General features: G+C 43.3%; 1 protein-coding gene and 1 non-coding gene across 9 annotated transcripts in view; one reads left to right on the top strand and one right to left on the bottom strand.

The window, feature by feature from the left end:
- EEF2K (eukaryotic elongation factor 2 kinase) overlaps window positions 1-23,117 on the bottom strand; it is a 35,992-nt gene extending 12,875 nt beyond the window's left edge. For 2 of the 8 annotated variants that reach the window (XR_003529896.1, XM_027656716.1), the window contains exons 1-15: window positions 19,965-20,082; window positions 16,031-16,352; window positions 14,228-14,278; window positions 12,458-12,558; window positions 10,907-10,967; window positions 10,030-10,067; window positions 7,898-8,069; window positions 6,646-6,795; window positions 5,040-5,172; window positions 4,219-4,346; window positions 3,433-3,634; window positions 3,093-3,160; window positions 2,252-2,329; window positions 1,411-1,473; window positions 44-178 (exon numbers count right to left, since the gene is read on the bottom strand). Coding sequence is in view for 7 of the 8 variants with exons in the window: in XM_027656716.1 (XP_027512517.1) it covers window positions 44-178; window positions 1,411-1,473; window positions 2,252-2,329; window positions 3,093-3,160; window positions 3,433-3,634; window positions 4,219-4,346; window positions 5,040-5,172; window positions 6,646-6,795; window positions 7,898-8,069; window positions 10,030-10,067; window positions 10,907-10,967; window positions 12,458-12,558; window positions 14,228-14,278; window positions 16,031-16,273 (1,623 nt within the window). In the remaining variant the exon portion in view is untranslated. The other 6 variants (XM_027656718.1, XM_027656719.1, XM_027656717.1 and 3 more) reach the window with 6 other exon arrangements.
- A 661-nt stretch (window positions 23,118-23,778) lies between these two features.
- On the top strand, window positions 23,779-23,860 carry TRNAL-UAG. Its single transcript has one exon. It is a non-coding gene; the product is annotated as a tRNA-Leu (tRNA).
- The last annotated feature ends 540 nt before the right edge of the window (window positions 23,861-24,400 follow it).

Raw genomic sequence — 24,400 nt, 5'->3', positions numbered from 1 at the left:
TTCTTTCCAGCTGGAAAAAAGAGGATTACTAGACCCGTCCTACCTTTCCAAGGACTGACTTCCCAATTTTCTTTTCAAGTTCTAGTGCATTGAGCCTCTGAATTTCTTGGGCAACACAGGATGGTCTGTGGACATGAACTCTGGAAGAGTTGTACAAATTCCATTTCTCCGCACTGATCTGAAATATGAAATAAACTATTATTTATATGCAAAATTAAAATTTTCATATATATGGATTACCATTCAGAAATCAAAGCCTCCATTAATATTGCTACTTCTTAGTAAATACTGTAATTTGAGACACAACTTTCAAAAGTCATGTTAGCTGAATAAATGGTTATTAATCATGATTAAAGAAAGAGTAAAGCCCTCTTTTTCTAATCTAAACATCATCACTTTGCAATGAAGCAAAGAATCATCTTTAAGTTCTGAATCAGAAAAAAAGCAACTGAATAGTCACATTGCAAGTACTGTTATCCATGCAGAAAAAAATTAAACCAACACATTTGTGATCAGAATTTCAGTTCACAACACTTTAAATGCTGCTTGCATTCTAGAGCTCTAGAAAAATGAGAAGTAACAATGCAGAAGATGACAGGCAGATACATGCATTGGTGTTTCTCAGGAGGTGCAACACAAATGAGAATAAATTTTTCAACACAACTGGTGGGTGGGAAACAGTAGCTGAAAACAATCCTATCAAAATGAAAGTCTTTGGAGGTACACTGGGGAACACAACAGGGGAGGTTACTGGCAAAGAACCCCACTCTGTTAAAGCTGTTTCAATTTCCTAAAACAGCAATATATAATATTTACAAGGAAATTCTGAAAAGTGTATCTAGATAAATTATTGTTGTCAAAGCTGTTTTTTCTTTCCTTGCAGAGTAGTTATTTGTTTAAGTTTACAGCCACAGACCAATTATCACAGAAGTTATATTTTGTAAAAACATACAAGAAGGCCTGGTCTTCCCTAGCTCAGTAAGATACACAGTGGAGACAGCTACTGTCACCTATCTCAAACACTGCATGTTTTCAAGAAATCATACAACCACATACAGGATGCAATTCCAAAAATGAAGTACAGAAAGGAATTATAATCTAGTCAGACAGGAACAAAATCCCACAGAACTATAATTATTATTTTAAAGTGAGAAACCCATGCATAATCACTAATTTATGTCAGGGATCAGTTACAGAGGTGACAGTTTCTTTAACAGTACTTCTTTAACTGGAAAGTAAAGACAAAACAAAAAAGGAAACAACACAGAGTGGTAAATTGATATTAATAAACATATTCCGTAGCTGAAAAGGGAGGGAAAATGAATCTGATTTAGTGATGTGGTTAGATGAGTGGAACAAAGGACAAGCAGAGCAGGAGACTCAGTCTATGAACATTTCTGCTTTATTTACCCTTGCAGAGCTTCCCAAACTGTCTTCATCAGACTCCTGTCTCCGGATGTTGTTTGAATGGCCCTACGTTAATGTAAAGATTTACATCATTTGATTTGCAGCAACTGCTGTGTGCCAGTTATCCCTCTAGACAATTCCTATCCAGCAGAATTAATACTGACCATGACCAAAATTGATTCCACTGGACCCTTTTCTTTCAGTGATATCACAGTGTAATAAGAAACATACCAAAATGGTAAAGAACATGGCACACACAGGCTTTAATCCTGTGAGCTGGAGATGCCATGACAAATACCTTCACAGGTGACAAAAGGACTGGTATCTTTGGAAGCAGTATTCTCTTTCCTGTCTTCTAATTAAATATCTTGTGAAGATCTTCAGGTCAAAAAGCATTTATTTAAAAGTTTGTATTTTAAAGGAGCAACCAACTTACCCACAGGGATTCTAAAGTCGCGTGTTATTAACTGATAACAACATTAAGTTCTGTGATATTCAAGCCATATAAAGTAGACAGGGTAAGAGGCTGAAAGCAGATCATATTCATGGATTCCACATAACAAGAAGCCAGCTACATTTTCCAAATGCAATACAGATTAATAAAAACCCCACAACAGTATGTAATCAAATATGATTGAAATTAAGCTCCTCATTACAAATCATCTTTTTCCTGTAAAACTGTCATTCCCAAGATGAATAAGTAATTTTGCAACACACGGAAATTTCTGTCTGTTCCTTTGTTTACAAAGCCTAGATCAAGAGGGATAAAAAATAAGATTCTTCTATGAAAGCAGTTCGAGTATGAACAGGTCCAACTCTGCTAAACCCAGAGTCAGGTTCTCACCTTTTCTCTATGATCCAGATCTTCCATCTCACTTCTCTTTTCACTGGGGTATCCACTGTCTCCACCATTTTCAAAATCCTACAGAACACAAGAACAGAACAGCATTAGCACTATCCTTTGTAAGGATCTCAGCTTGACGTTTCCCACAGAGCAAACCTTTTGCTGGTTCAGTGAAAAATACTGGATGGTTACACAGGATGAAAATGATTGTAATGTTGTGCTGCCTCTGACAGACAGAACAAGACTTAACGATACAGAAGGTACTAAGATTGTCTTCTCTCTTACATATATATAAAAATATAAATACATTAAAAAATAAATCAAAGACTCGCATATTTTATCAAGTCAAGAGTCCACTAGATACAGTTTTCAGTATTCAGTTAAAAGATAAACTAGTAACTGGTACTAAGGTCCAGCACTGGAAAAAGTCCATTGCGAACTTCTTGCATCTCCTCAGGTGAGGTTCTGCAACATCCCACGGTACCAGGATTTGCAGAGGCCTAATCCATAGGGTTTCTGCTTAGTTTTCAGACCACAACAGTTGGCACAAGTGCCCAAGACACAACATGCAGGCAGGGGAACAGACACACACTTTAATTACTGTTAAAATACATCAGATGCAAATAAATTTCTGGTGGAAAAAGAATAATGAATACTATTTTAAAATAAAATGTTCTTCCTTTACTAGAAACAGCAAATGCATGAAGGCAACAGGAGCTGCAACAAGGAAAGCAGGCAGAGCACCTTTATGTGCTTTTACTGCACAATGCTTTTGAGAAGTCCTTTAAAGACACATTCATTAGGGAACTGCAACCTCATTCTCTGTTGAAAAGACACTCACCCTTTGGTTATCAAGCTGATCATAGTCTTTGTGAACCAAGTTATCTACTTCATTGAACACAGGCCAATCTAGGAAGAAAAATATTTGCTTCTTATTGTAAGGACAACACGCTTGAGGAGAAAGCTCTAGACATCATCATTTTACTGCTGTTTTTTCACAGAAGCATCCATGCATTAATTACCTACAAAGAAGTCCTTTCAGTTTTATTTCTGCCCAAAGAGGAACACTAGAAACAAGTATTTTGGACTAAAGCAATACACTGTTGGTTTTAAAACTGACTAATTAAGTCCCTGTCCAACATTCAGGAACCCCCCAGAGGTGATGGACGAGGCTCACTCACTAAGCATGTCCACCTTGTGGCTGTGAGGGGTTGCTGAGGAAGGGGAGCAGGGCAGGGAGTCAAAGGCCACGTCGCTCATGCTTTCATCCCCCGAGTTCTCAGACAGGCGGCAGAGCAGAGGGGGCCGACTGCCGGACACCGTCCTCACCCGGCTGCTGCCGCACTTCTCCTCGGTGCCACGGAGGATGGTCTGAGCAGATTCCTTGGCAAATCAACAACAAAGTCCCGTGAATAATCCTTCTGATTATTCTAACTGTGCCACATAAGCCAATATGGATGTTTATCAGGAGTCCTCTATGGAAGAGGAGGTATAAATACACAAATGTATACAGAAGAATTTGCTTTTAGAAGTTCTACGCCCCAACAAAATATCAGGTCCTGGCATTTTTACAGTCAGAGAGAGTTCTGTTTAGGGCTGAATTTTGTTCAAAGTGTTTCATCAAGTCCCATTCCCACTAAAATCAGCTGAAACTGAGATTAGTTAAAGACAAGTGGGCTTGTGAGATACAAAACTTATCGATGATTTCAGCATTCAAAGACCTACGTGGTCCTAAATATACACCATGTTATAAGGTTTCCTTTCAATTACAGCTACAGCATTAACTCAGAGACAAGTATGAACAAGTCAGCTTTAAACTGCTGTATTTAAACTGCAACATTAGTGATTAGGTCCTTTTTATTTTCCATGTAAACAGTGTATTTCAGTTTTATTTACAGGGCTTTTTAAGTGAGGATAAACTAGCTGTACTGCTCAGTTACACATTTTTTTTTCCTTCAAGCACTTACAAGCAATTTTTTATTATAATCCAAGGCATTTTTCTCTTTGGATGAAAGATCAAATGGTGCAAGTCCCATGCTCTTGCAGATCTTGTTGCAGAAATGAGAATGAAAGAATAAGGCCATACCTCGAACACCTACGGCATTAAGAAAAGTGAAGAAAGGGTTTACCCGAATTTTATATTACAGTTCACTTATTAAAAGCCAGAAGTCTCAAAGCTTTTTCTAAAAAGTCAAGAGAAAGAAAGAAAAAAAAAATGCTTTGAGTACATACAGCTCAACCCACCTCCATTTTATTTCAACACCTGTAAGAGCTTTCCACTCTCTCTGCACAAGAGTTAAAGGAAGTCTGAAAAATCTTCAAAAGCTATATATGCAGAAGATACAATAAAAAACTAAATTGGCTGTATCACTGAGAAACATGCCTAAATCTGATCCTGCTTACAAAGCTTGCTCTGTCCTTCCTATGAACAGCTTCATGTATAGACACTTGCAGATTTAAAACTACGCAGTGCTTACCTCTCCACATTCAGCTATATCCATTCCTGCAATGTGGCAAGGAAATTAAAGGCCTCTATTATTGCTCTCACATCACAGGAAGCTACTTAATTTCATTACTTATTTAAGAGTAGGCTAGGAGACACGAGCCAAGATCAGCTCTCATTTTAAATGTTCCCTTGCATGACAGCTGCCCTGTTCAGGGACTCCTCACAATAGAACTTCCCCTTCAGAAATGTGCCAGCTGACCCAGCCCTGCAGTGCCTGCTCAGCAGAGAGCTGGGAACAGAAACTAAGCATCCACAGCATGTCAAACAGATTGCTGATTTTACCTAGGTTGCCATCTCCAAAGTCTGTACCATTCTCTGTGTGGATCTGAGGGTCCGTGTAAAGATCTCCAACTCCCTGGATATCAACAACAATGAGTTGGTGTCCTGAGCGCTCAAAGGTGAAGTGACTGAAGGCCTGGAAAGAACCATAGAAGATGTCTGAGAACACTCTTCCTTGATCTACTGAAAACAGCAACAGATATTCACCTGTTACAAATGGGAAGTCTGATAACCCTGGCAGTGAAATGTAACTGGTATAAACGTCATGATGAGAACAGCAAGAGACTAAAAGCACATAGTGGCTTGTCTCTCCAACCTGCTCCATCTAGCGGGTGGGCTAAAAGAGGCAGGGAGAAAACCAGCAGTGGACACAGGCAAGGGAGAGGAGATTGCTTTGTTCCTCCTTCCTGTACTGGAAATTGTTTCCCACTATAGTCTTCACCTTCGGGACTGAGGAGCTGGCTGCTAGAGGGAACAACAGTGGGCTCTGAAGCCAGTGCAGAATAACTTCTGTATAAACATTCTGTCTGTGTCTGTGGATCTGCAAGCTCTGCATCTCTGGGACAGTGCTTCCTTCTGCCAATAAGCAAAGATCAGCCACATTTCAAAAAAAAATGAGCATGCCACAAATTCTCCTTCCCTTCTGGGAGGTCCCTCTGAAGGGCTCCTCTGTCTCTACATTTTTGCATCAGATAATGAAGTGTACACTTGTACTCTTCTTCAAAAAACACATTTCAAGAATCAGGTAAAATAGCCCTTCTCTTCAGCATAAAGCTGAGATATTAGGAATCTTCTGGGAAGGCCTCCAAAGAAGTGCTGCCAGGCCTGGAGGAAGTAACTGGTGGTGATAGACAAACATTTTAACTGCAGCAAGTACCATGGAACATTTTGTTCCCAATCTGTGAAAGCACAGCACTGATTCAGACAGCCCAGAACATAAATTCTCTGCTTACATTAAGCTTCATGACAAATACCTTAAAAAGAGTGGGGAAAAAAATATAATGAACAAAACTCTCAAGGCCTAGTAAAACATTCCTTTGCTACATTGACCATTTTGCATTTTTCAACAGTATTTTAAAGTTCTTTTACAAGATCCAAGAATCACTTGAAATCTGTACTTGTATTTCTACATGCAATCTCAGATTCAGCTCTTCAGAAGTTGTAGCTGAAAAACCCCACCTTTTTATGTGCAAATGGCCTAGATTTGTTATTTACACGAGCTGGATATCTGCCACCTCCTTTTGTACATTACGTGAGGCACCAAAAAACCCGTTCAGTACATAGTACATGAGAGATCTCTCTCACTGCCTTAATTTGAAAAAAGCTTGAAATATTTCAATGCCTGCAGTTATAATTAAAGTTTCTAAAGACTATTAACCCTGTTCAACTCAACTAAAACCAACAGACACTGAAGTGCAACAAAGCAACACCCAGTGCTTGAAAGAGCAGGCCCCAAGGAAGGGGCCAACAAACTGCAAACAGAGAAATTAATTTGGCATTGTACTGGAGAGCCTGCAGTTTCCTTTCTTGGCAGTAATGCAAGACCTCTGGATAGAGCCAAGAAATTCCCTGCAGCAGACTTTATGGAAAGCACTAAACAAAGGCTCACTTGCGGAGTGAGACGGATGTTGTCGTCCCGCACAAATCCAGAATTGGAGTTGTATTTGATGTATTTGCCCTCGATGTAATGTTCCAGATGAAAGAGAGGCTTTCCAGGTCTATTCTTCATTTCAATAATACAGGTCTGTACTATATCCACCTGGGGAGGAAAAGGAGATAAACAATGACTAACAGAATATTGTCTTCAGATCAAAGTGTGTGTGAGTCCTCCAGCTGTGAAAACCTTCCCAACACAAGAAGCTGAACAATTGCAAAGATCCGTCTGTTTAACAAGGGAGTGGGGGAAGAGTCACATGCTTCTTGGGCTATTGGAGGAATTCCACAAATTAAAAGCAGACACTACAAAACAGCTCACTCCTGCAATAAATCCCTCTGAAAAATTCTTAGCAAGTGCTGGCTTTCTATTTTATTTTGTGGGTACCCTAAGAGTGCACTGCAAAGAGTCTGTACCAGAGAGGAAATCACAGAGTCACTACAGCACAACTTGAAGAAATGCCTTTTCAGAGAAGGACTGAGGGTATCTACCACTTGAGCATCTCTGTATCCTGCCCTACTTCCTCCCTCTGTTACAGACACATTCCTAAAGGAGAAACCATCACAACTCTTTCACTTCTTTTCCTCCATGTGGCATTTAAAATTTCTAGATTTCCAGATTCCCCTCTGTGCGCTTCACTCCATACCTCACCTTGCTGTTGTGAGACAGGTAGTTATTAACTAACCCTCATATGGGAGGCAGTGCACATACCCCACATACTCAAAAGCACTCATTTTGGCTATTAAAATTGTTAAGGTTTCCAGCAGGTTTCCAGCTCTTCTTAAAAATCAATGCTAGTTACGTTTTTGGGAAGGTGTACAAGATTTAAACATCTACCTTCCTGGAGCACTAACAGTTAAGTGCTTGCTGAGACTGCTGCTGGCAATAAATTCTGTGACATCTCTGGTTATCTCAAAAGCAGCTGGGCACACATCTCAAAGAGCAATACAAACACCATTTTATCTTGGTCTCCAGTCAACAGCTGAGAACAGTGAGACATTCACAAACACACAGCCCCTAATTCTGGAAATGTAAAGCAATTTCTGCATTTACTTCATTCAAAATAAACTATCATTTAATGGAAAACACAGGAGGGCAAGAGAAGTTAAATTAATGGAATGTGTACAAGTAATTCCTTCTAAATTCAGTTGAAAACTAATCCTGTAGGAGAGCAAGGCTGCATTTTTGCTCAGTACTTTGAAAGTACCTGTTTTGGTGGCTTGTGCCGGTTGTACTCTTCTCCCCAGAGCTTTGCTTCCATCTGCAGTCGGACATCCTCAAAATACACATCCCTGCTCACACTCTCTATGTATTGCTTGGCAACATAGTTATAGGCACCTTTCCAGTTCTGTGTGTGTAAGAAGTTGGACAGCTTTTTCCTGAAACACAAATTGGTGGTGAAAGGAAACCCCAAAAATTTACTTCAATCTTTGTCATTTCTTTGCCTGCAGGACAGAGCCAGGCCCCAAGATCAGCATTACCCTCAATCATTTACCAGATATTCTGGCTGAAACATGAAGCAGAAGTAGCGACAAGGGAAAATTAAATGTTCCATGGGAATGGCTGGGACATGCCAAACTGTTTGGTTTGGCTACAGCTAGTTCTACTCTGGACTTCCTCCTTTTCTCAATCCCTTTTCCCTCCTTGTTTCCCTCAAACCAAGAGTATGAAGGGTTGCTGCCACCTCAACACCGTGTTCTAATGTCAACAATTATTTTCTGCATAAATTAACAGGGCATTTCAAACATGAACTAAGAGAAACCTCTCCTGGAATAAAAGCAAACCCCCAGCAGTGACTATCCCCCATGCTCCCAGAAGGAAAATTGCACCCGACGCTTTTTCTGATGTAACTTTTACCTTTTTTTGATGTGCAAATCTTTAATCCACAGATCCCTCAAAAGCAAGGAGGGGGTGGTGTGGAGCACAGGAAAACTAACAGTGGATCTGCTGGCTGACAAGTGCATTAAGCAGGTACCTTAATTAATGGCAGCACTCAAACTCTCAACCCTTTCCCTTCCTTCCTTCCTTTCCTCTCTCCCTCCCAAGACCTTGGTGCAGAGGTCTTGGTACAGGGGACACTCTACAGGCAAAGCAACTTCAGACTGTCTGTGCTCCTGCAGGGATGGGCAGACAGCTGCTGGAACAGAGGCCTTGGAAAGAAGGAACAAGGAAGTGAGATCAGAATTTCAGCCAGGATCTGAACCTCCCCAGCTCTTGAAGGAACACATTCCTCTCTATAAAACAAGGTCATGTTCTTTTAAATACAGTATCCTCTGAAGTTCATGGAGCCACGTGCAGCTAATGCTGTCACTGTCACAACTGAAGACTTGCAGAGTTACAAAAACCTAGAAGGGAGAGCTCCAGATGGGATTTATCAGTGCACCACTGAGACTTCTGGAAAATCCAGCAGTGGGAAGCTGACATACAAGTTATGCTTTCTTTGTATAAGAGGTTAAAGCAAAGCTGCTAACAAATTTCTGTTTATGGCATTTCTCAAAATATTGTGTAATGGGGAATTTGGAAAATAACAAGAGCTACAAGCAATGTCAGCACCTCAGCAGGCTCCCTCCGAGTTGTTACTTCCCAGGCTTCATTCACCACTGTATCTCTGTGGCTTTGCACGAACACAACCACGAGCATGAACTGATACTGAAATTATACCAATGTTTCTGTCATTCAGGATTATCTATCTTTCCAGAAGCAAAACCAGATATGAAATGCAATTTCTCTGGATTCCACAGCTGGAAAGAAGGGGAAATGTTCTTAAACACACACATGTACATTTTCCAGAAAACATTTTTTTTCCAGAGCCTGGAAAGGGTGAGATATTCTTCTAGCACAAACCGGATGCTGATGCCCATAACAATTGCTAAGACTCTCCAAGGAAATAAAAGTTCCTCCTCTGTCTTCCCCCACACTTTACCCTTCTGGAAAGCACAGCTGTTAAAGTTCTGCTTTACTCAGAACAGGATTACTCTGATACGTGTAATCCAAAGTAAACTCTGGGAGGATAACCTTCTTCACTGATGGAGGCTTTCCGAATTCAGTCTGCACCATCCAAATATTTTTCTCCTTTTCTCTGCCCAACTATAGGCCTCAAGTTGGTCTCTAGGCTGCACACACCTATGGCCACATACCAGATTTTCAGATATTTTAGCACACCAGGAACACAGAAAGAAGGTAACTGTTTCTGTACTTTTACGAGTATTTTGCCTCCAAGAGAGCTCACATGAACTCGAGAGCTTTACAAAATTTCCACCACACCAAAGTGAAATTCCAGTCACCACAGAAGAAAATACTGCATGGAGGCCAAGGAAGATAAAGCCAGCAGATACTTACGTTCTGAAACACTCCCGCATCGCTCCACGGCCAAAAGGCTATGGAAATGAAAAACAAAAAACTCAGCATTGCCATTTCCACAAAGTTCTTTTCTAGCCACTAAGAGACACAACCAAGTTTTTCCCCCTTTATATCCTGGAGAAAGCAGTTTTCAAACAGGTTCTATAAAATATCTTCTCAAAGAAAAATGAAAACCCCCTGGTAGTGTAAAGAAGAATCTGGGGAAAAGACACTTGGAATAAGCCCCCCTCAACATCCCGTGGAGAAAATATGATATGTCTTTCAAATAAGCTATTCAAATTCTCTCTCCAGCTGGGAATCAGCCCCATGTGACTGCCTAGAGAAGCTGGCTTTGCACACCTCATGCTCTCTGCATTTAGGCTTCCACACAGGATGTGCCCAACAGAGCATCATCTCCCCAGATATCAGACACTATGCCAGTAGTACACAACCAACCCCAGGATGTAACTGGAAGTGACAGCAGCTTCTACCTCACATACAGAAAATTCACTGGGTTTCCATTCTGAGAGTAGAAATTATTTGGATGCACACAAAATAGTAGGACTATTGCCAGGCAGGGAAATGATGCCAGCAGGAAACGGGAGGGGTGAAATGGAAGGGAAATCTCTGGAAATGGAACAAATGCCTCACGTTGCTGACAGGGAAGGGATGACTCCATTTTCTACTCTACTCCAGGGACAAAAGGCTGTTGGGACACCACAACATAATGAATGAGCCAAGGAAACAGAGTTGGGAGAAATGAGTTACACTGAGATTTCAAAACTTCTATGAGGAAAACATCTTGCTGCCACTATTCTGGAACAGAAAAGAATTACAAACTTGCTGCTAATGAACGTGAAGGAGAGTGTGACCTTACTTGTGCAGCCATCTTGATAAGGACTTCATCTTCAACCCAGTCCCCAGTAACTGCATTGTACCTGTAAAATCAGATGTGTCTCACGAAAAATGCAGAGGGACCCCAAATCCTTCTATTCCCAACATCCATCCTTCCTTATCTGCAACTGAATGCTACAAAGTGCTGCTGCCACTCCAACACAAAAGCCTCTAGTCTTCTCACCACAGTCAGGCCCTCCTTGCTTCAGACAGGAAAACAGGAACACAATTAACTCTTTGAAGAGACACTGAATCCTCCTGACAGTGAACAGACTGCACTGCAGAAGCTATACTTGTGCAACACCACAAATCAGGCTTGATCTGCTTTGAAGTTAAGCCTATTCTGTGATGCCTGGGCAGCACACTGGGGGCAGGAAGAGCCTTACCAAGCTCTACCCACTGGACAGTTCGTGTTCCCCAAACCTCAGCTTGCATAAAGCCGGTTCTGGCTGAGAGTCTGCCTCAGGGCTGTCGAGGATGTGAGCAGAACAAACTGTGAGAAGCAGTGGGGACAAGAACTGCTCAACACTGCACTGAGGGAGGAGCAAGTCCCTGCACAACCCTGTGATAATACAAAGACTACAACTATGGTTTCTTCCCACCCCCTTAACTCCCAACACAGTAAAAGCCAATCCAAGAACCACAGCAATTGAGTCACCAACACATGATTGTTTCCAGCCCGACTCCCCCATTCTGCACTGAGTACTGCATCACCCCAGTCTGCAGCAGACAAAAGCAGTGGAAATATCAGAGCTACCTCTTTTTAACAGGGTATTTGAGTAGTCCTAAACCAACATTACCACTTATTTGTATTTTAAAATCTGCAAACTATTTCAGGACTGTGTGGCTGACCAGGGACAGATGCAGTCTGTGGGGAAGAGCAGCACTGCATGACAGTGGTATGTGATTGGAAGGGAGGCCTCCCCAGCACTGATGCTAAGTGGTGATTAACTGGCCTCTAACCCCTACCCCTTCCACCCAGAAACCTGTGTCAGCAGAGTAAATATTTTGGCAGAGCTTGTGTTAAAGCACTAAAACCAGTTTAATGGCCAAACTCAGTTTCAGCACGTACACCATGCTGAGCTATTCTGGGCTTTATAAGGATTTAAATTCCAGCAACATGCAACAATACTGCATGGACTGGTAACACTGAAACTGCTATTTTGGGAAAGGCATGGAGTGTTATGTTGCTTTTTTTTTTCTAAACTATTTAAACCATTGGAATTCATTTCCTTATTAGATTAAGTTTATAGCACTAATAAATCAATTAGACAATACTTCTCAGCCTTGTTTCCTGTCTATGTGGTTCAAGTCCTAGATACTACTAAGGTGGGAGAGAAAGAGTGTGTCACTGGTTTGCTGGAAGGTTTATTTTCTGTTGGTGGGCAGTATTTACATACTCCTGAGAGATTAAGACACACTCACTTTGGGTATTATTGAAAGTTTTTCAGCCATATAATTACAGATATTCTGCACTACACAAACACAGAAACCAGCAGTTGTGTTTAACATCAGCATCCAAAGACCCACAGACCTGTAACGAGTGGCATGTTCCGTCTCAACATCCTCCAGGTGAAATTCTGCCCACGGATCAGGCATGTGCTTGGCTTTCTCAATAGCATGTTTCCAGGTTTCCTGAAGAAGTTACAAACTGGCAGTTTATTTATAATCACCAGCAGCTCACAAAACCAGCATTTTCTAGACCAAATCAGGATCCTAATGCTGGGAAGATGTGCAACTACACCAGCCCTCGAAGCACTACTCAGAGCAGGGGCCAAGCAGTACCAGAGACCACTCTGACCTTTTATAGTTTCAGTTATAATGAAACACAGTTCAGGGATGTAAATCATCAGGTTTCAGTTCAATTTGCACTGCTGTGAAGTTACTGAGAACAGAATCTGGTACAGTATATACCAAATATAATTTATCAAACCTGTGGTAATTTGCAAATATCTCCAGCACATACTGCAAATAGCAATAATGCACATCCAGATGATATGAATTCACTTTTACTGTTTTGATTTTTAACTTTTTGTAACTAACAGCATGCACATGTGTAAGCATAAAAAAGCCCATTAGCAACAGAGCTAATATGGACAAAGAAAAAAGTTCTGTGAACCCCAAGGCCCCAGATTGTGCTCAGCATAAGAAAGAAGAAATTAGAATGTTGTATAAATTTATTATTATAACAATTCCAGACAAGTAGCTACTTCATTGTTCACCAAGTCAACAGTAAAACATCAAAGTAATTTTCTGGAATATCCAGAGTCTTCCTCTACCAGTCAATTTGGATGCTTCTCTCTCAACATTTTGATCTCCCTCTTTTTACATTGTATTTTTCCAAGAAAACCTGTGATGTGCCAAATGCCTTCTGCAAGGTGAGCAGGAGAAAAAGCACTCTGCACCCCATCAGTAAAGAAATACTGGGCCCTGAGGTATTGCTATTGTCTCTTTGAATTTCAAGTGTGCAGAAACAGCAACTTTTAAAATTTGGGAATTCCCACCCGCCCTGGAATTTAAATCAGTCAATTTAAAAAAAACCCTACAGTATAAATTTGGGTCAGCAATAACATCAAGGAAATTTTTGAAGCAGCTGAGCTTTTAAACTGTTCATGCTTATTCTGAATTTCAGCTGTAATTTTGCATACCTTGCAAACAATTCAAATGCTCCCCTTTCTGATAAGAGTACCATAAAATGAACACAATACTATAATAAATAAAACAAGTTTAAAGGACATGTTGAGAAAGATTTCCTATGTTTCATAAGCAAATGAAGTTGCCTCAGGTCATGCAATGACAGACATTTCACATGGACCTGAGAACTTCCACACTTAAATACATATGACAGAAACAGGGAGAGACAGCAACAAGTAGAATTACTCAGTGAATCATCTGTGTCAAATCGTTCTTGAGTAGACTCCCGCTCCAAAAGGTGATTTGTGTCCATGCTAGGCAGTAACTTAAATCAGTTAATTACTTGTGCATGATCTCATGAGGTGCTTTGTACAAAAGCTGTATTCTGATCTTCAAACAAACAGAAATTGGAAATGGTGCTACCAGTGCAATTTTTCTCCTGCTGGAGGCATATGGCTGCCACACAGAGACATTTCAGGGCAGAGAACAAAAGATCGGTATTATTTCATTTAACAGGTATCTTTTTTAGCTTTGACTTAATGACTTTTATGGGCTGAGGCAAGCAGTTCTCCCAGACAATAATATAATGAACAAAAAAGTCCATAAAAGGAAAAAAAAAAATCATAATTCATCTATTAGATATGGTGTTCACATTTCTTTTTTAACCTACCCGACCATGGTCAACCACAGAGCCATGCTTAGAACGATGCTGTGTGTCATTCTAAAGGATCCATGAGAGACATGAAAGCAGGAAAATACATGTGATAAGACAAATGATTGACAAAGAGTCTTGGTTCTCTTTGTTAGTTAAAAAAAAAAAAAAGTGTCCAGTTAAAAGCCACTCTTCAATTTATATCCCCAATTTAAGTTCACTCTTAGAACATCTGTGAACAAACCTATTGAGGTAAGTTGGCAATTTTTTAAACTGGAAAGCATGCATTAAAAGGATCTTGCCTATTAACTAGCTACTTAAACACTGCTGAGTCCTGTTTAAAGGCAGAGGGTTAACAGCAAGTTTCTGTCTCTGCATTTCATTATCAATGGCCCACACTGCCTTTAGCTTTGGGGTCTGAGAGGCAGAGTGCTCAGAGCAGGCTGTGGGGGTTTAGGATGTTATCAGTCCTGCCTGTTTGCTTCACTGTGTTGGAAGTCACCATTCCTGCAGATTAAGCAGGAGATGGAGACTTGCTTGCTCCACATCCCAGCATAAAGCATTTTATCTGTGATAGGAGCCACAGTGCCAAACTAGACATTGTGGAGACCAAAGATAGCCGCAAACATTCTGCAGAAACAAAATGATAGGTTAGGAAGGAGGAAATAATTGCAATTTCTGAAGTCCTTATCAGTTTTATCTCAGGCCATATGACTCAGAACTTGCACTGTAAACCCAGAGGCAAGTGTTTAGTACTTGCTAAAATGTACACACAAATGAAGGCTAAGCTCCCTATCAGGTCATAACTTGCTTAGCATAGAATACACTAACATCTGTCCCCTTTCTATACTAAGCTTTTACTCTTCACTTTCCTTAGGAATATGTACCTTTTAATGTTTTTATTAACTACCTTTGGTAAAAATCTTACTGCAGGCAAGCCAGGTTCACTTTCCATGTGTTACTTTATATGTTATCTGACTAAAATAACCCCCCTGCTATCTCTTTACAAATGAAGCATGCATTAGGCATAACCGAGATTTTAGAGTATCTATTAAATAAATGTTAATATTTACAATAAGAAACGTGTTAATAAAACACATTAAATCCTAGTCTAGACAAAATCTAAGAGACATGCCAGTGTTCCACAAATGGTGTATATTTGGATTATCTAAGCTACAGAGTGGGTGTCACTTGCATTCTTGAGGCTCCATTTCCTCGACTGACCTGTGCCAAGGGAGCCCAGTGAAAAAGGACACACTGCCAAGGAAGCACCAACTATGGCCCTTTCGACCTCCCTGCAATGCTAAGACTGCTCTTCATCTCAAAAAGGTCAGATACTGCTCGAGTACACTGTCAGAACTACTGCCAGTGTGACACTTGATGCCCAAGCATGAGAGCCAACATGTCAAAAGCTCCCTACTACATAAAAACTTACCATTTATCATTTACAATTTTATTTGCCCAACTAAAAATATTATGGATTAGCAAAATCCATAATAAATTATCCTCTGACAGGCCCCAATTTAGCTTACAACAAGTGTATAATCTTCTGAGTCTCAGTCAATGTACTGTTTGATCAGAAGGGCAGTGAATCTCTTGCCTGGATCGCCCCACCTTTGTAAATGAACTAAAAGGGACAGTGAGCAATTCCATGGCAGTGTCAGACTATTGGCTTAATGGAATTAACTGCAGGTCTGGAAAAAAACAAGTGTGTTTTTTTATTGAAAAGTGTTAGTTACAAGAGGTGAAGCAGTTAGAGTATACGTCTCATGCCAACAAAGTAGAACCAAAACCTTACTGAAGGTTGGAGCCAACACTTACCTTAAAGCTAAAGCTTCTGGGAGAAGAGCTTGAACTGTACTGCTCACTTTTTGCTAAGCTGCTGTAATAATTGTCTACTTTGGTATTGGCAGACTTGTCAGAAACTGGATCATCAGTTATTGGACAGATAAAATAATTGTCTTCATCATCACTATCAGCATCAAGATAATCCCCAGAGTTCGCTGTGCTCGTTCTGGCATTATCAATCCCTTCCATACGAAAAATAAGGTCCTCGTCTGCCATGTTTGCAGGAGCTTGGTTTAACTCCTACAAGGATTGAAACACCCACTACTCCAAAGCACGTGCAAAAGGAGGGAAGAAGCTGGGTGGGAGAGAAGAGAAAAAAAAAAAGTTATTTAAAGAATAAATTATGCATAAAACTGATGTCAGCACGCTGGCAGAAAAAAAAAACAAAACAAAACAACAAACCCAACACATTTGCATATGGCTCTATAAAAGTAATCCCCCAGTACTTCCATGTAGTTTTGAACACCTCAGTGTTGGGTTTCCAGAAGGTTTTTTGGTTTTAAACTGCTACAGGACTCAGAAAAGAAGACAATCAAGTGTAGAATAAAACTAGCTCCTATCTCCTCCTTCTAATGTTTTTATTCTTCCTTTTTTTAAATCCTGAGTTTCACAACACTAGCCTTAGAAACTTGAAGGGGTTTTACCTTGAACACCACACTCAGGTTTTCAAATTTTTTCAAGGCAAGTCTTCTCAAAGATACTGCACACAAATTAACAGTCAAGTGAGCTAGATAGCATTATTAGGACAACATAAAAAAATTTTCCACCATCAACAAGATTTAAGCTGGCTTTTAGCTCCTACACAGCCAACAGTCCACAGTAAAACACGCTGCTGAAAGTGCAGCACATTGCAGAAAAATGAGGTGGAGGAATGATCAAAGCCCTTGGAAAAGGTGGAAGTTTGCCTAGATACTCTGAAAACACTGGCACCTACCAAATAGAGGATTAGTGAGAATTTTCAAAATCTGGCCCTGATGCTGGCTGAGCAACAGCATGTAATTTAAAACAGATACTTCTGTCACTTGGTTTAGTTCTTCACTCGACCAGCAAAATCAGAGATTTTCACACAGCTAGCCTAATAAAACAGCCATAAAACAAGGTTTTCAGTTTTCCTTCACTGTTATTCTTCAGCCCTTTGCATATTTAGCCTTCCTTCTCCAAGAAACAGATAAATACATCCTACAGCAGCATGCACAGCTCCTACTCCACAGTTACTGAGAAACTGGTCACCACAGAAACAGCACCATATGGCAGCTTTCACCAGCAACATCATGGTGTTGGTTCCTGCCTTTCTGATGGAGGCAATATTCCCACATCTCAACCAGCAACACAGGTAACTGTTGCCCTGCACTCACTCCTGCTCCTGCTGCCACAGGATCTGCAGATCCACGGGGTCCACGATGGTCTGAAAAGCAGCAACAGGAATTCAGGTTTGTGCAGCAGCGAGTGCAAACATTGGGGTTCCTGTGACTTGCTGTGCAAACCAAACATTGTCACACAAATCAGTTTCTATTTAAAGCTAATGGTGTTTATAAAAGCCTCACAGTTTTTCTTGGAACCCTATTTCTTGTAAAGTGCTTGTGGTGTTTACTTTGGAAGTGTATGTACTAAAACCAAGCCTCACATAACACACTCTTTAAAACAAATTCAATAACCAAACATTAAACTACACAAACACTGCTCTAAACCTCATAGTTTGATGAAAAGCCTTATAAAAAAGCCTATGCTTCATCCCAAGGCTTATATTCTGTGCTTTTGCATTTTGGTATAAAGTTATGCTATCTATGAATTCCTGTTACTAGTGCTGCTTTGTTTTGATAATTTAATCTTTAATATCTATTACAGGAGCTTTCCTAGGACTGCACTGAACCAAGCCTGCATTATCATACACCTGTAATTTAAACTACCCACTCCAATCCACTTTGAAAATTTATTCCATTTTTTAATCAGCCTTGTACTATGTGATTCAAAATGAAGATAATTTAAAATACAGTCACTTACTAAATCTGCTCAAGTTTCTACTAATTTTTGTGTTTTCCCAATGCGTGTTTCAAGTATTTTTCTTTCTCTTGTCTTTATAACCAAGAGCCACATGACCAGGAGGGGCAGGTGAGCTGCAAAGCCAACCCACTGTGCTGCTTTTGTGAACATGCAAACACATAGAAACAGAGGGGAAAATCCACATCACAGTGCTGTTAAAACAGCACTTGCAGATTTCTTGCAGGTGTCTGTCGATACAAAGCGCTGTTGAGTTGGTGGGACTCTTTAGCAAGGCCTGCCAGCTGCCTCAGCATCTAAACCTGCCTTAATTCATCCCAAAGAGGTGAGCGATAGGATCTCTCCAGCTGCCAAAAGAGACAACTGGAGCATCTCCAGCAATTCCTAACCCATCGTTTCAGCTCAGACATGGCCCTCTGTACCTCTTGAGCACAGAACAGGGGAGCAGGAACTGCCCTGTAACACAAGTCCCAGATTCTCTTGTAAAGAAGCATTAAAGCGAGGATGACCCAGCTCTCCCTGGTATAATACTAAATCCCTTTTGATTTAATACCACATGAGCTAAAGCCATTTAGGAGGATACCTGCAAGAGTAACAAGCAGGTTTTTCTTAAAAGAGAGAAATTGCCTTTTAGATTAACACTCTTAGGATACTAATTTAAAATTTAACCTAAGTAACTATACAGACCTTAAAAATTATCAGTTTCATGAACTACAGGCATAAAGCTACATAACACAGTCCAGAACAACCCCACTAGCTATGTTAATGTCCTGTAGCACACTATGAACTACTGTGCTTTAAAAACACCCAACTGACCCTTGCAAAGCAAATGTCAATTCTCATCTGCACCACTGCATGAAAACAGGTTTAGTGAGTCTAGATAAGAGCTGTGATAAAAAACAAGATTAAAAAAACCAGAGATGTCTCCACTCACTGTCTACCTTTGAAAACCTTGTCTTACCAAGGACAGATCGTCTAATGAGAAGCTTTACTGCAGGTCCCTTCCAGTGTGCCACTACTGCAAACACCATGGCACAAACCACACTCAGCCTGCCTGCAAGCACAGCTGGGATAATGACTGCATGAGCCCGAGCGTTAGGGAACAACGATGCAAAATTCACGGAGCACATGGGTGAGTTCCTCTGCACCAGCTCAGAGTAAAAGGCATTTGAGACCCAAAACCCTGTGCTAGGAAACACAGTGAGGCTTCAAAAACACAAATGGCTTTTAGAGCTACGAGCAGTGAAGCACAGGAACGACCCCTCCGAGCCAAGTCCACCCTTCTGCCAAACATACAAATAAATACTGTGTTAACAGTACCCAAACCACGGGGACGTAAAAGCGCACAAAAGGAACTTCCAATACAACTTCAAAATGCCCTTCCATTGACATTAATAGCCCTGTCATTTCAACTGGCTTTAAATACACTGAAAAATTGCCTATCGCTGACCTTTTGTAAGCATTTGCACAGTATCCCACGGTCTTAATTAAGCTCATGCTTTACGCGTATTGAGGCACTTGAAAAATTACCCAAACACGAGCAGTCCTGGAGCCGTCCCGGGCTGTCACGGCGGACCCAGCCCCGGCCACACACCAGCTGCTCCACGGCCACAAACACCACTGGGGACTTTCATCAGCGCATGCATTAGAATTATGTGCTCGGAAGAAACGCTAAACTCCAGGTGTACGCGCAGCAGCGCTGCCCAGCACACACGGATCAGGGTATTTTTAGCCCAGCGCAAAGGCTTGGCCCCGGCCTTTTGCAGGCTCAAACCACGGCGCTGTTGATCATGTTCTGCAAATTTTAAAACATTTACAAACAAATCTAGAAAGCCCGTTCCGCGCTCCACGCCGCGCAGCAGCCTGAGGCAGCTCCCGACCCCCGGCCCGGCACCGCGACGGCACCTACCGGGGCAGAAGAGCCCGGCTCGGTGCAGAGCGATCCCGCAGCCGCCGCGCCCGGTCCCGCAGCCGCCCCGCTGAGCGAGACGGGAGGAGAAGCCGCTCCAGGCAAAGGAGGAGGGAGGCGGAGCCCCGCTGAGGGAAGGAGGCAGTCGGGCAGCGGAGCCGCCCCGCGAAAGGAGGCGGGAGTCCGGCAGCAAGGCTGCCCCTCACGGCCCCCCCCCCGCCCACAGCGCCGCCTCCCGCTCTCCTCAGCGGCCCCGCGGGCCCCGGCACGCCACCTGACACTGAGGTGACGGGGGGACACGGCCGGACGCTTTATTCCCATGAGAAAACCCATGAAAATCTGAGGAGAACTTCCCCCTCCCCAGTTAGCACTGTTAGGTGTTAGCCATGGGGGAACCCGGGGGAGCAGGTGTGCGGGTCTCCAGAGCGCTGCTCGCAGGAGCGGCGTCCAGATTTCCTTTATTTTCTGTTCCCGGCGGATCTTCCGGGGCAGGAGGGTCCCACTGCACGGCAGCACCCTGAGGGAAGGCGGAGGGAGCAGACATGAGCAGCGACTGCAGGGCCTATATGCACTTCAGGTTGGCTTTTCCAGCTAAATTAAATGGCACAAGTGCACATTTCCCCATAAGAAATGGCAGGATTATGCACCAAATTTCAAGTTCCAAAGACCGAGGTTCCTCAAAGCACCTACATTTGCGTTCTTCCTAAAACACTGGCTTTCCGGGTGGGGAGTGCCTATGTTTAAGCTTTTCTTCAAGCTAGAATTTGTGGAAAATTTAAACAAAACTCCTTATCCTTTCATGGGTTACATGGAAATTAATGTAAAGAGGTTCTGGCTTAATTGTATTACTTGGCAGCCCGCAAAGAGTCTGCCTCTTCTACTGCTGTTCAATCTCTTATTCATGTAAATAACTCTCATTAGTGGTTTTTACCATGAGTAGGGGTTACAGAACCGAGACTGGAAGATGGGAGTACGTCCTTCGTGACGGATGGATGGTCTCTTGTGGTATCACAGACAGAAAAATGCACAATCCCTGCGCTCTGCAAAGAGGGAGGCAACACAACAGAGAAATGCTGCTGCAGTGCTAGTGTTGAGATAATCCTTGGGAGGAAGATTACTAATATTTAATTAAAAACACACAGAGCAGATGCTCTGTCTTTCTGCCAGGAAAACCCGCCTGCCACCACCATTACTTACATAAATTAAACTGTGTCTTAGCTTGGAGACTGGAGGGAGCAGCACACCTGCGATTTCAGGGTAACTAATTTTGTCAGCAATTTCCAGCACCATGCTGAGGGTTCAGCCCTCCTTCGAGAATGTAAAGCACAGATTTCATGAAGCTCCCGTCTAATGCTGCTTCCTACAGGCACATTTCTGGCCAGCCTCAAATTCCTGCAGAGTTTAAGCTCAAACGCATTTACAATGTTTGTGATTGTGTAGGAAAACCTCCTATTCATCTCCCAGCTGCAAATCACGGTGGTGAATACTAACAATTATCAAAAACTGAGCACGTTTGCCCCATCAGCACCAGAACTTGTGTCTCCCCGTTTCTCATTCTGCGGGCAGCCCGGCTGAGCGCCCCGGGGAGAGAAGCACCCAGCAGGGCCTGGGAAGGGCACAGACTCATCAAATGAATTCTGAAGGCCTAGTGGAGGCCAGATGTCTCATTCCCACTGCATGAAAATGTGTTGATAATGGTTAAAAAATGACCACCTGCTATGGTAGGCTACTGATAACAGCGGAATACTGTTACTGGTGTGATATGTGAGCACGACTGAAGCAGTCACAAGAGCAGCTGGCTTTAAACTCAGGCAAACACTCGGCATTGATTGGACTAAAAGGAACCCAGTGGCATGTGGCTGTATTATGCCATAAATCCTCATGGAGAGTGTCCTGGTCTATTAAGAACGTAGTTAGGATATACCCTCTCAAGCTACACGTCTCATGCTTTTAAATAAGCCAGTTCTGATGCAAGGGCATGCTTATTTTCAGATTTAAGCCTGAGGCTTCTCTTCTATTCTGTATAATATCCTCTTAAAAGAACAATCAGTGATGGTGTAAAAGTGTTTGATGAAATCCTAGAGATGCATGTTGAAATCAGATATCGGCCCAGACATGCTGCATCTTCTAGTTTTAGTTTTCTATTTATATGTTACCTATTATATCCTTAACACTGAAAGGGTTTGATTCACATTTTTTTGTTTGTTTGAAAATACTAAAAATTAAATTTGAAATGGCAACCTAGGAAATTAATGACCTGCAAGTCTAGTATGCTGTTCTTTCATTGAGTATGTTCAGCATTGCATATTTTTTTTTTTCCCAAGAGCATGGTAGCTTGTAAAGTTCCAGTAGCTTGTAAAGTTCCAGTAGCTTGTAAAGTTCCAGTACGCCCACGATAAATGAGGTTCCCCTTAGAAATCATTGTTCTAGGGAACAGTGGTGTTTGAAAGGAAAAAGTAAAGCACCCTCCAGATATATTATACTAACTTTCAGAGCAATTTTGTTCTGCATTCATTTGAAAAGCCAGATTTAAAAATTGACTGTAAATCAGTTAATCCTGCAACAATTTGTGCCTGTGACAGTCCTGTCTTACGAGGTAAATCCAGTTGGTCATAAATGTCCATATGGCAGGTGCATCGAACACACATGCATAAAAATTCCAGCACGTGACTTCCTTTGGGGAGAAGGGCTATAGTAGATATAATTTCTTCATATCTTTTTTAATTGCATGGCATTTAGTCCTGATGTTTTCAGCTCTGTCCACAAGTAATTATACAAATTTCTCCTGCAGGCCTCCCAGAATACGAGAATTCATCCTTCTACTCACCAGCGACAGCCTGAATCTGGCTCTGTTGCCAAACCCAGCTCCCTCATCGAGGTGGACAGGACAAGCTCGCTCACCCCGTGCCCGAGCTCGGCGGCAGCAGGTAAGCGAGGCACCAAAGAGCAGGACACGAGCTGTGTAGGGACAGCCCCGGCCACCAGCTGCACCTGTACCGGCTCCGCAGCTGCATGTGGAGCAGCACCAAGATAAAGGCGGCCGGGGGCCACCGTTTTGGGTGGGAATGGTTCAGCTGAAGATACACAGCGGTGCCAAGCGAGCAGCTGGCCGGGAAGGTCATTGGCGAGCTGAGCTGAGCTGAGCTGGCAGCCCTGTGGGCAGCACCTGTGCTGTGGTGGGCGGGAGGCACTGCCTCCCTGAGAGCAGCGGGCAGAGAAGGCAGGGGAGCTGATATGGGGCAGGACGGACTCTCTTCCTGGCTGGGAGGTGCGCGCAGACCTGCTCTGGCAGCTGCGAAGGGCTGCCCTCGACCCTACGTGACCATGGGAAGGCGATCCCTGGGGCCGCAGATCCGCGCCGCCGGGCGAAGCCCTCCCGAGGACGGGCTGGAGCTGATCCGCCGCTGCTGCAGGCGCTGTGGGGAAAGGCCGCACGGCAGCGCTTTGCCGGGGTGCCGGTCCGTGCCTGCCGCGGACAAAGTGCCTGGAGGCGCGGCCCGACGGCCGGGGCCCCGCGGAGGAGGGGGCGGCCGGGCCCCGGGGGGGGGTGGAGCGGGGAGGGAGCCGGGGGTGCGGGGTCAGGCGTGCGGGCGGCGCCACCTGTTGGGGAACCCGCGGGGCCAGGCCGGGGCGGAACCGCCGCCGCAGAGCGACGAGCCCGTGCCCGCGGCAGCAGCCGCGTCCCCGGCACGGGGCGGGCGCCCGAGGGCGCTGTGGTGGCGCAGACACGGGTGGGCCGCGTGCGGGGGTCGGTGTGGAGAGCGGCGGGGCGGCCGCGGTGAAAGAGGCCTGGCGGGCGCCTGAGCAGCCAGGCGGTAGCGTGGCCGAGTGGTCTAAGGCGCTGGATTTAGGCTCCAGTCATTTCGATGGCGTGGGTTCGAATCCCACCGCTGCCAAGCTGTTTTGTCTCCGCGGCGGCGACTCCTTTTCGCCGCTCGCACAGCGGGGCCGCGGGGGTTGCCCGGGGCCAGCAGGGCACGGCCGGACCGGCCGCGAGGGTTGCAGGGCGCTGCCGGGCACACTCCGTCAAACCCAATAATAGGCGTTTTGCTAAGTACCGGCAACAGTGGAATGTCTTCCTTGCTTGTCTTTTGCTTTAAAATAAAACGAGAAATCCTAATTTCGGCAGTTCTGCCTTTCCTCGCTGTGTTTGGATTACTGCAGCCCCGACCCGCAGGCTTTGCCCCTGGGCTTTGCTCCCTGCCCTGGGCTGATGGAAGGTGTCAGCGCTCCCACCTTCTCCAGGATTCTCAAATCCATCTATGATTATTCCCCCTTCCCAGACCGTGATTCCTCTCTATCTCATCCCTAGTCTTTTCCCAAGCTCTCCCGTTCGCATCATGCTCTTCATTGTTCTCTCCCTATGTGGAAGAGAACACCTTTTCCTTCCCAGGCTGGAAAAGGTGCAGATGGGAAGGGGATTTCTGTTTTAAATT

This window comes from Corapipo altera, unplaced genomic scaffold (genome assembly GCF_003945725.1).
Source record: "Corapipo altera isolate COAL_440 unplaced genomic scaffold, ASM394572v1 104, whole genome shotgun sequence".
NCBI lineage: Eukaryota > Metazoa > Chordata > Aves > Passeriformes > Pipridae > Corapipo > Corapipo altera.
This window is presented reverse-complemented; position numbering and strand designations above follow the sequence as displayed.